We start from the raw sequence: 12,286 nt of genomic DNA, 5'->3' as shown, positions 1-12,286 counted from the left end.
AAGCTGACACCATCCCAAAACTATGCTAACAAAAGCACATGAAGTTTAAGGGCTGTTTTCAAAAATCCTCAATAGAAAACTACCTATGCCATCACAAGAAAAAGATTATTCACTTAAATTTATGCAATAGGAGTATTTAATTTTGGAAATTCTCCATTTAATGATGACCATAATGTTCTTTTTCAGTTCTTGCTATGGAACTTTGAGTCAGCAGACACTGCACAGCTAAGTCCAATGCTGACATTTGTTCACTGTGGAGGAAATCTTATCTCCCATCTTGATAGGATGGTAGCCAGGAAGTTAGCAAGGGTGATAAATCATTATCCAAACTGTCCCTGATTCCTCAGTTCCCCAAGTCTGAGGCTATGACAACTGAACACTACACTGTAAAAGTTTAAACAAAGCTTATGAGGAAGCCTTTACACAAACTGCACGGAAGGGGCCCACATGAGGTAAGCCATAATAGGAATTTAGGATAGCACAAATGAATTTCTTTTATAAGTAAATGCTATCCTAAAACACCTCCTGTTGGCTCCATAAATAGGATATAAAGCATACAGATATGCATCCTGATACTTCTCACAACAATGCAAAGCAAGGGAGCCTATTTAGAGAGTAATGACTGCTGCCATCTGTGGGATTTCCTGTTTTAAGACCATGTTACCATTTCCCTGGCAGCACTTCAGTTAATAGCAATGAAGCTTCAGCTCCTGATCCCCCATTCTTGCACATAACTCCAGGCACCCACTGTCCAGGTGGGTTTGCTGATTTAAGCTAGTTCAAAGAATAGTAGAGAATGGCAGGAGTTGGAAGGGACCATAAAGAACACCCAGTACCACTGGTACCAGTATCACTACACTCATTAAGCAGACAGTGGTAGGAGCAGCTGCAGCAGCACAAGTGAGGCAGAGCAACGACACATGCTGGAGGTGGCAATGGAGAAAGCTAGAAACCTCCAGAGCTAGTCATGATGACAGGAAAACTGACACAAGCAGTTAAAGAGCAGTGCCTGCTCTTTTGAGAATGAGGAGAAGACAGAATTTCCACCCACACTCTGATGCTTGTTATGCCAGAAAAACAATAAAGAAAAAAAGATATAATAAAGAGAATTAATTCTTCTTCCAATTATTTAAAGCTAACATACTGACAGTAAATCACCATCTTTTTTTGTCTTGATTAATTGCCTAAAACATTTAGAGAAATTACACTGAATAAATCCAAATAAAGTTTTTAAAAGGTTGTGTTTTGGTAATGCTAAAGAAGTTTCACTACAACAGCTAAACATGAATTTTTCAGTTCCAACTCCAACAGTAAGAAAATTAATTTTGCATTGCAAGGGACTACTAAATTAACACTAAAAACCTACATGTGTAATTTATATTCTTAGGCATTCTTACAGTGAAATGAAACTGCTAATTAAATATAACATAGCTACTCTTAATCATGGTTAATAAAACACATGGGGCTCAAAAAAGCAATTTACTTTACAGAAGAGTAACAACTTATTCTTCTTTGAAGAATATACAAACTCACTAATCCTCACTAATACGCTTAGTGGAATTTGGCCCACAAACAATATAACAAATATTTGTGTAAAATGAGCAAACGTGTCTATTCCTGAAACTGCAGACAGCAAAAAGCAGAAATTAGACTTTAGGTTTGTAACTAGCTATATATTTACGGTATGACTATTAGTACAGTCATTACTGAAATATGCCCTACTATAATAATAAATGAGAACTATGTTAAGACTAAAATATCCCATAATTCAGAAAATTTAAAACCAAGCTGGGACATTGTACATTTCTTCTCTTTTTGTCATAAGGCAGACACATGCTTGACCCAGCAGGTGAATACTTCAATTTAGTGCTAGAGTTAATAGAAGTGAGAGTTCAACTGCTAAGCAACATTTTGAAACTCAAGCACTAAATTGAATTCCACCATTTGAAAGTATTTATCTAAGTGCCTGGCAGGACTTTTGAAAATATTTTCATTAAGTTTGAGAGACAAAGACACACAAGAATGTGCCTCAAAACACATGTGGTTAATACATAAGTAAATGGTTTTCACAGGACACTGCCTTTTCCAAAGGAATGTCCATGTGAAATGACAAGTAGCTACGTTCATTTTTTTGTTTTAATACTACATAATTTAGCTGTCATCTGGACACCACTGTAGAAACTTGTTCAGTGATTCTTCATTTAACTGAAAAACTAGACAAAAGACATTTAGGCAGGTTCATTGTACAGTACAGTCAGTATTGCTGTAAAAGTCCAAATTTTCAGGTAAAGTTTATGTGGCCTACCAACATAGTGAAAATGTTGATTTTCTTAAACTATGGTAGCTTGGCTGTGTTAGTATTGAAGTTTTTAAGAGTCCAGAAATAATCTCATGGAAATTTAATTCTTACACACAAAATAAACAGAATTTTAATTTAGGTGTGTATAATCAGATACAAAATAAACAGAAATGTTTTTAAATTCTTAAATTACTGCAGTATGCTTATAAAACACCTACTTTCCTCCAGGGTTTTCTTTTTCCTTGAAAAAGTAGTGTACAAAAGGAAGGTAACTGAAACAGCTTCAAAACTGCGTAAGAACACTGCTTTAAAAAAAGCATGTGGTTAAAACTGTTTTAATAGGTAACAACCACAAGCACTAGCCTAATTCCTACTCCAAAATTTTTGTGAAAATGTTGATTTTCTTAAACCATGGTAGCTTGGCTATGTTAGTATTGAAGTTTTAAGAGTCCAGAAATAATCTCATGGAAATTTAATTCTTACACACAAAATAAACAGAATTTTAATTTAGGTGTGTATAATCAGATACAAAATAAACAGAAATGTTTTTAAATTCTTAAATTACTGCAGTATGCTTATAAAACACCTACTTTCCTCCAGGGTTTTCTTTTTCCTTGAAAAAGTAGTGTACAAAAGGAAGGTAACTGAAACAGCTTCAAAACTGCATAAGAACACTGCTTTAAAAAAAGCATGTGGTTAAAACTGTTTTAATAGGTAACAACCACAAGCACTAGCCTAATTCCTACTCCAAAATTTTTAAAGCAAAATGGTCAAAAATGCAAAAGGCATCAGACTTTTTAAAGTCCTCTAATATAACTGCTGTTACTGGATCATGTTCTATGATCCAGGTGTTTCAGAGGAGTTTAAAAGAAAATACAAAGGACTTTTTAAACAGCAGTTCTGCTCTCAGGCACAAGGTGTGACTCTTGGGGATGGTCCTGTGCAGGGCCAGGAGCTGGACTCAATGATCCTTGATGGCCTCTTCCCACTCTGCTGAGTGGAAGGGATTCAGTGATTCTGTGACTTCTGTTAGAGGCTAGAAATTCAACAGTGAAAATCTTGGACAGATTACTTTTTTGCAAGAGTAGTGTCAGAAATTTTGAACTCCATCAACCATACTTCAGTTTAATAAGTATGTGGAAAAACAGAGTTAGCAATTCCATTATTGATGGCAACAACAAGGAGGACTTTCAATTAGCGTACATTAAAATGACAAATGAACAACCTACATTTTCTCTGAAAAGAAGAAAACAAGATAAAAAAAATTCTGACAGTGCTTTCACTAGAGATGAACATTGCATATGTTATATCAATACACAAGTATTTTCTTTATTAATGGAAAAAACAGCCCTTCAAATCCAAACCAAATCTTTACACACCTACACATACATTCACATGCCACTGCTTACAGTGGCTCCAAGCTGATTTGGGGATCAGAAGAAAGAATGTCTGATCTGCAATTGTTCTTTCTACATAACATAAAGACCCACTGTTTCACTCAAATTCTAACACAAGCTTCCTTGGAAAATCAAGGACATAAAAATAAAAACGCAAACATCTATTTTGTATTATTCTAAAAACTTCTTTTGAAAATCCAATATCAGCATTTTGCTATCCTGAACTAAAAACAATATTACAGCATACAATAGTCATGGGTTCTTTATCCTATGGGGAAAGTCCTGAAGTTAGTTTTAACTTTTTGTTGCAATTACTAAAGGGTGCAGCACACATACCTCACGAACAATGACACTGCCTCAAAGGCACATTGTATTTTTTGTCAACATGTTTTGATAGAGGTATCTCAGATGATGGACAGCTCACACAATATTAAAGGATTCCAGAACACTGTGTTGACTGTAACCACTCTGCTTCCATCAAACATTTCACTTATAGAAGCTGGAGAAAATTCCTGTGTTTTACAGTAAGTTCTCACACACAAGTTCAAGAGCTGCTATATTTTCTTTTCTTGGTTGGTTGGTTTTTATTAAGAAAGGACTATTTGGAGGTAAATTAACAGGCCCTAAAATACTGGAAATCTAAATCCAGATCAGATAGGTGATGAAAAATCTGAAAGACTCTATGGAGCAAGTAATTTTAGCTGAATTTACTATCCCAATCCGTATCACATATGAAAATAAAGCTTGAGAAGAAGAGGATTTGGTGACAGAGTATCTCATTACGAAGGGAAGAATGTTAGCATATAATTGATCTCTGCAACACCTTTAATTTATTTTGGTTTGGGTTTAAAGTCTCCTAAAAGGGGAGAGGAATAAGGATGTTGAATCTGCCCGGAAATCAGGTGCTGATACAATGTTAACTGGGAACAGATGAACAAACAAGTTGCTGGAATGGAAAGCAACAGAAATGCATTCTGTCATACCTGAAGGACAAAAAGGAGAAAAAAAAATTGAAAAATGCATGGCTAAAATAGTCAAGATGAGATTCTGGTTCAAGAGAAAAAAAAAAACCAAACAAAAAGCCACCTCTCAGTGATGTGAACTATTTGAACATGCACTATGCTAAGCCTAGATTCATACAGAGTAATAACTTTCTACATAAATCTAAGCTATTGTTCAGAGGAGTTGATTTGCCTGCTTCTTTTTCTGCCAAAGCTTAGATGCCAATACACAGAAAACTCTTTTCTAGATGTACTAAAGACACTTGAGGGAGGCCAAAAGTACTGTAATGAGTAGTCCAAAAGAAGTCAAGACATAACCCGATCAAAGGCTCTCCCCATGGTTCTCTTGCTGATAAGTGACCCAAAGAAAACAAGGAGCTATACACCCTAACATCCACAAATCTGTGATACCTTTATGGAAGGAATGACTAGAAGAATCTCTTTGTCATAGCTTATTGTGCTTAGAACAACAGATTGTAGGAGATGGTTGTCTACAATGTTTTGTTTTAGGAGACCAAGAAAAATCCCAGACTTTCAGTCCTGATGCACTAAAAGACATGCAGGCCTGAGGAAGGTTTGTATCTCCTTTTAGCAGTTCAATAAAGCCTTTCAAAAACCAGATTTTGATGTTTGAGCACAGAAATTACTTAAAAGCCACAGTCAGAGGTGATGCTTTAGCAGAGAAATCCCCAGTCTAAAGGACATCCCAAAAACAATGCATTACCCAGAGCACTTAGCACAAAAGTATTGACCAAGTCGATGGGAGAGTAATCAACATGGGAAGGGTGAATTAGAGATGTTGATACTGTAGTTCGCTCAATAATTTTTTGATTGAATTCAAGCAGATTCTATAGATTCAGCATCTGGTAATCTGAACACCAGATCATAGAATATTTTTAACAAATCAATACACATTACACTATACAGTCCTTGAATCTAATGTTATCTTTGCTCATTATATTCTGGTTTAATTCCTGTTAATGACAGTCCCCCTTAGAAGGGGCCCAGTACAGAAAGCACAAGTGTACATCTTTGTTCTGTAAACCATGGAGATTGCTCCATCTTGTAACTTTAGAGAAAGCTTTGATTTCTGGGCATCTGGACTGAAGTCTCTCATTCCTCTGAAATTTGGGAGAGCTTTGCATGCTGCAAAAGATACACAGCAGCACAGCTGTCTCTTATAAAATGGATTCGGTGAATATGATGTTGTCTCAAACCACAGAGCTGCAGATATCTTGCTGCTTCTGAAATATCTCCAAGCAGATACACAACATCTGAAGAGCTTTGCAACAGCCAGTTGTATTAACTGCTTATCTAAATAACATAAAAGGAAACCTTGGGCACCTGTAAACAAGTCAGATTACATACTGACTATAATCAGAATTCCTATGGAAATGCAAGCCAGCAATATCTGAGAATACCTCACTTATTTATGACTACACAAGCTTATATGATATCATAAGGGAATTATTATATCTTGCTTCTGATGATTTATGTCATATGTGACGATCTGTGTTTTTGCATTGGCTGATTTGGTTTTCCAACTGAGCTATAGCAAGGCTCCTGCATGACCACAATTTTCATTAGAAATGCACATGAAAATTAAGAAAAACCTGAATGAATGAATTCTTTGATGTTTAGTATGCCTTATTTCTGACATTTTTTACAGAAAATGCCCATTAATATAATTTCCCAACCCATGTTAACTCATTCTCTAATCTCTGAGAATTGTCTGTTTTCTTTCAGGCTTTCTTTTTCATTTTCTCATTATCTCAATAATGGACCCTTTAGAGATCTGGTACAAAGACTTGTATTTGAGCCCTCTTTCTCTGTCAAATTTCACTAACAACATAGAGGGATAACAGTCGTAAACAGAAAAATAGGACATAAAATACATAAACCTTGCTTTCTTGGGAAAATACCATTGAAATAGTTTTCATAATCAACACAAAATTATGCGCTACTTGTATAGATAATGAAAATAATAAGAAGAGTTGCAGTCTTTTGTCTGCTTTCTTTGTTAAAATCCTTAAGTCATACTCACTTGGTCCACTGATGCTATCTGGTCTGGTTTTCATGACTTTGCAGAACTGTTTTCTACAAATTTCTGCCCACCCGGTTGGCTTGTCTGGACTTTTTAAGAGTTTTAAGAGCTTGTCAAGATCTTTATCTGGAAGAAATGAAAAATTAATGTTATTCTCTAATGATCATATACTGACAGAATAGTTTGAGTTGAAAGGGGCCTCAAGGATCACGTAGCCCCAACTCCATTGCCACATGTATTTTTGGCAGACCTCATGAGAAAAGACTACATAAATATGTCTTTTCCTAAGAAAATTAAACTGGAGAAGCAGTCCTAAAGCTGATGTCATTCTGCTTTATACACAACATTCTATTTACTGATGGGATTTTGTGCTTATTTTGGCTGGGGTAGAATTAATTTTTTTCACAGTGGCTGGTATGGGGCTATGCTTTGGATTTGTGCTGCACACAGAGCTGATAATCTAGAGATATTCTAGAGATCTGTGTAAGCAGAGCAGAGCTTACACAGATCTGGCCTTTTCTGCTTTCATACTGTACCCTGGCAAGGAGGCTGGGGTGCCTGGGAAATTAGGAGGAGACACAGCTGGGACAGGTGACCCAACCTGACCAAAGGGATATTTTACACCATACGATATGCTCAGTATATAAAGTGTGGGGAAGAAAGAGGAAGGGGAGGAACATTCTGAGTGATGTTGACATGGTGGTGTTCAAAGGCTGGACTCAATGATATCCGAGGTCTTTTTAAACCTGTTTGATTCTGTGATTACATTTGTCTCCCTAAGTAACCATTACATGTGATGGAGTCCTGCTCTCCTGCAGATGGCTGAACACCTGCCTGCCACCCAGATGTAGTGAATCAATTCCTTGTTTTGCTTTGTCTGTGTGCAGAACACCTGCCTGCCACCCAGATTAGTGAATCAATTCCTTGTTTTGCTTTGTCTGTGTGCATGGCTTTTGCTTTTCTATTATACAATCACAGAATAAGCTGAGTTGGAAGGGATCCGTCAGGACCATCGAGTTCAACTCCTGGCCCTATGCAGAGCACCCCAAAAGTCACACCATGTGCCTCAGAGTGTTGTCCAAACACTTCTTAGAGTCATAAAGGCTTGTTGCTGTGACCATTCCCCTGGGAAGCCTGCACCAGTACCCAACCACCCTCTGGATGAATAGCATTTTCCTGATGTCTAATCTAAACCTCCCCTGACTGTCATACCATTTCCTCAAATCCTGTCATTGATCACCAGCATGAAAAGATCAGTGCCTGCACCTCCGCTTCCACTTGGAGGGATGTTGAAGACCACAGTGAGGTGTTCCCTCAGTCTCCTCTTCTCCAGGCTGAACAGACCAAGTGACCTCAACCATTCTGCATAAGGCTCCCCCTTCAGACCTTCACCATCCTCACTGCCCTCTTCTGGACACTCTCTAGTAGCTTAATGTCTTTTTTATGTTGTGGTGCCCAAAACTGCCCCCAGCACTTGAGGTGAGGCCACCGCAGTGCAGAGCATAGGGGGACAATCCCCTCCTTGCCCAGCTGACAATGCTGTGCCTGATGCCTCCCAGGACACAGCTCGCCCTCTGGGCTGCCAGGGCACTTGGCAACTACCAGGTAACTTGGCCCCAGAGTACTTGATGCTGCTATAAAATACTTTCTGGCCATCTGGAGGGGGAAAATAAAGATGGTACCTGACACAAAGCAAATGCACAAGCATTCACTCCAGATGTGTACAATTCCTCTGCTGTTAGACCATTAATATTTTTCATTTTTCATGTTTGTGAGTACTTTGCTTATTAAATAAAGTTTTTTCCATTTTTCTCAAAGTAGATTTTTTCTCCCAAGCTTGTTGGGGGAAGGGCCACTTGAATCTGCTTTCTAGAGGGACCACTTCAGAGATTTCCTCCCTAAATTTGCCCTAAACCAGGACAATTGTCAACAATTGCTTGAGCCAGCCTATGGATATGTAGAATATTTGCTGTTTCTTTTACTTCTTTATAGCATTTCTATTTCAAAACACTCTTTTCAAATGAACAAATGATCTTATTCTTTTTAGAATATTTTCAACAGAATTATGATTTTGCATGTAATTTATTTTAAGCTCATCTAAAGAACTTAATGATTTCTAATTATTAGATTGTATCCCTGTCATTGGAATTTATTATACAATACATAACATTTCAAAACAATCTTATTATAGTAACATAATTGTTATAATTAATGACTCCAAATTAATTAACCTGAAATTTCTTTGTTATCCTCACATAAATAAGTCCTCAGTATCTTCCCAAATAACATGCAGTGATGCTTAGAACAGCTTACTTATGAAAATTTAATGTGAAGAAGGATTTAACTCTTACAGTATTATCAGTATGATTTCTAGTTCTTTTTCTACCCTTTTTTGTTATTTCTGAAACAGTTGAGTATTGAATGAAATCCTAGAACTTAAAAGAAACACTCCTTGATACAAGTTAAATAGTTATTTTACTTCCTCAAGGATTGTAGTAATTCAGTTTGGCAGACAAGGATCACAGACTACAAGACGAGACTTAATCAGTCAATGTACCAGAGACGCATGCAACCAAGATACTGTGGTGCAGTCATGTATTTAATATATCCAGTACAAACTGAAACTGGTATCATACTGTGGAAACTTACTGTGGCTTATTTTCTCTCAGGGAAACCATTTGCTTCCCTTAACTTGTCATTAAATGTGGACTATCCCTTCTGCCAGCAGGTGATCACAGTGCAAAAAAAACAACAACAAATAAATAAAAAGACAGAACCTTGGGGGGGGATTGGAATGACAATTGCTTCCAAAAACTCATGATATCAAAAAAATGCCAGCTCACTTTCACAAGGCAACTATAACATGCCCAACAGTATTACCCTCTACCTGGAACTTAAGCAACAACACAGTTCTGGGCTTATATTAAGTGTTATTGAGCGCAGGCTGTCATACTACCACTACCACTAGAGCATTCTAAACACACCAACACCAAGAAACAGAAGTCCTGCTTTTATTTTTTCTCTTTTCTGGTTTGTCACTAAATGAGTTCACAAGTTAACCTAAATTAATGACTTGAATTTTTTTTTTCCTGGAAAAATACTAGACCCGTTGAATGACGTGAAGGACAGAAGGTGAGGGAACAGGGGAAGGAAAGAAAAAAATAGAAAGAAGAGAAAATGTGAGGAAGAAAATGACTATGACCTTCCTCTACTGATGCTGGCAAGCTTTTCATGATTGAAAATAAGCTAATGCAAATTTAATTAATCTGCTGCTCTTCTACTCTCTTCTTCATATGTGGTTATGTTTTGCCATCCCATCCCTTATTTGTACTTACTTTGTGCTAGCAATGGTTGTTCTATGAAATTCCATGAAAAAAAACCCAAAACCTCCACATTCACTAGTTTATGAAGCAACGAAATTGCACTATAAATAAGGTGCACTTTCACACATGCATGAAATCTGAACCACTACATTATAATAGTAAGTTTCAATTGATCTCCCTTTTCTAAAAGATGCTGCTTTATAATTCTTCAAATAATTCTTCAGCTAGCTTGTTTAGATCTTCCAAAGCAAGTAGGATCCAGAAAAATTCATCAATGTTTTATAGAACATAAGAAATGCAACAAGCCGCTTCTCATCTGACTGTGCTTTGTGGCAGAAGCGTTTTTCTGTGATTAATAACTAAGATCTGTAACTCTATGCATATCTTATTCAAAATCTAAATTGAGAAATGAATAACCTGACTACAATTTATTTGACTAGTACATAGAAACAAATCCATATAGAGATATATAATTTAGGAAACTTCATGCATATTTCTCACAGACCTTACTACTCTTTCATCTTTTTTTAATTGAGTGGACTTAAAATCAAAAGACAACAGACATATACCATAACAAATATAAAAAGGAGTACAAGTCAAAGAAGTGTAGGTGATAAAGGCATTTATGAGACATTATAAGGGATAATCAGTAAGATAATACAGCTGATTCTTTGACAGAGAAAATTTAAAAAAAACTTAAGGACACTGCTAAAACCAGGTATTACCAAAAAAAAAAAAATAAATCAGATTTAAAGAACAAAACCAAACATAACAAACAAGCAAACAAACAAACAAGAAACCCTCAATGAAACCAAACCTGAAACCTGAAAAACCTGAAACACGTCAGCAAGTTCCCATTGAAGTTTGAAGTTTAAAGCAAAGAACTCAGAGAACAGTGGCTGAGATAAATTATCAAAATACTTTTGATAAGAAATAACCACAGATTTTTGGTACCAATTCTGGAATGTACGGTTTCAGAAGAAAATAAGATTAATGACTGGTGGAGTACCCAAGTTTAGAGAAATGTTAAGCAGTGAATGCATCATTGCAGGACATTTATGGACAATATTCTTCAGCCACAGTCATTACCAACTGTCATAACTGCGGAGCTAGGACTAGAAAGGAAAAACATATTCTGTGCAAATAGAAGAGTCAATATTACAGTTTAGTAGCCTTCTAAAGAGTTTAACTTTTAATAATCGACACTATAGTTAATATTACAAGTATAAAAAAATATTTTCACAGTTGTATCCTGGATGTAAAAGGACTATATCACTCTTTGAAAATTACTTAATAGTTCTTCCTCAAATTACCTTAATGAAATAATAATTGAACAAATAAACAAGAAAAGCAAAGGGTATCTTGCTGGAGTGTAAACAGGTAGAAATGGCATAATTAATTTTCACTTATAAATAATGATCCGCATAAATCATTTGAAGTTTCACTATGAATTATCTTTGACAAAAGTGAGTCATTAATATACGGCTATCCAATAGCCTTCAAACTCTAACTACTGGTTGAAATTATTAGAGTACATTAATATACAATCAAACAAATTTCTTTTTCCATAAATCCTTTCCTGCAGACCCATATACCACACAAACAAATACCTAACACCTCCAAAACCAGGACAGATATTTGTAAACATTAACTCACAACAAGTTTTCCCTCTAATACAAACATATTTTTGGGTGAGTCTGCTTTCTCAGTCCTCATGAAATGGAAGAGATACTCCACTAAGTCAACGCAGTTACTAAATTACAATAGAGTCCTTTTTTATGCAGTGAGTCAAAATATCCACTTGCCAGTGTCTGTGGTAACAGACACTAGCAAGTGGATATTTTGACTATAATAGCACAGATAGCAGACTACAATAGCACAGAATAAAAGCAAGAGTGTTAAAAGAAGAGTTCTGTTACATACAGCCTTTAAGTCTTGGTGCTGGGAACATGTTCCACACACTGTCAGAGTTACCACTGCTCTGCTTTTTAATACAGCTGAACCATGAGGTGTTAGTGTCGCATTTGAGGTGTTAGTTTAACACTGTCCTTCAAAAGAATTTATAGAATAAAAACCCTACCCACAACTTGGGTTTTCATGCTGGAAAACTCAGTGTGAACAAATCCTTTTAATTAACCACCCCTCATAAGCTACTTTCAGTTTTATCCATGGTTTCCATTATACCAGATAAATACACAATAAATGAAGTCCAGAGATCTGGA

The 12,286-nt window shown here is 36.2% G+C and overlaps 1 protein-coding gene across 3 annotated transcripts in view; it reads right to left on the bottom strand.

Annotated features, from left to right (window-relative positions):
* Positions 1–12,286, bottom strand: part of TBC1D32 (TBC1 domain family member 32) — a 75,993-nt gene that overhangs the window by 17,660 nt on the left and 46,047 nt on the right. For all 3 annotated transcript variants that reach the window (XM_039731610.1, XM_039731609.1, XM_039731611.1), the window contains one exon: positions 6,742–6,867. In XM_039731610.1, coding sequence (XP_039587544.1) covers positions 6,742–6,867 — 126 coding nt within the window. The remainder of the gene's footprint in view (positions 1–6,741; positions 6,868–12,286) is intronic.

This window comes from Passer montanus, unplaced genomic scaffold, assembly GCF_014805655.1.
Source record: "Passer montanus isolate IOZ18808 unplaced genomic scaffold, ASM1480565v1 scaffold79, whole genome shotgun sequence".
Classification (NCBI taxonomy): domain Eukaryota; kingdom Metazoa; phylum Chordata; class Aves; order Passeriformes; family Passeridae; genus Passer; species Passer montanus.
The sequence above is the reverse complement of the archived record's forward strand: the minus strand, read 5'-3'. Positions and strand labels throughout refer to the sequence as shown.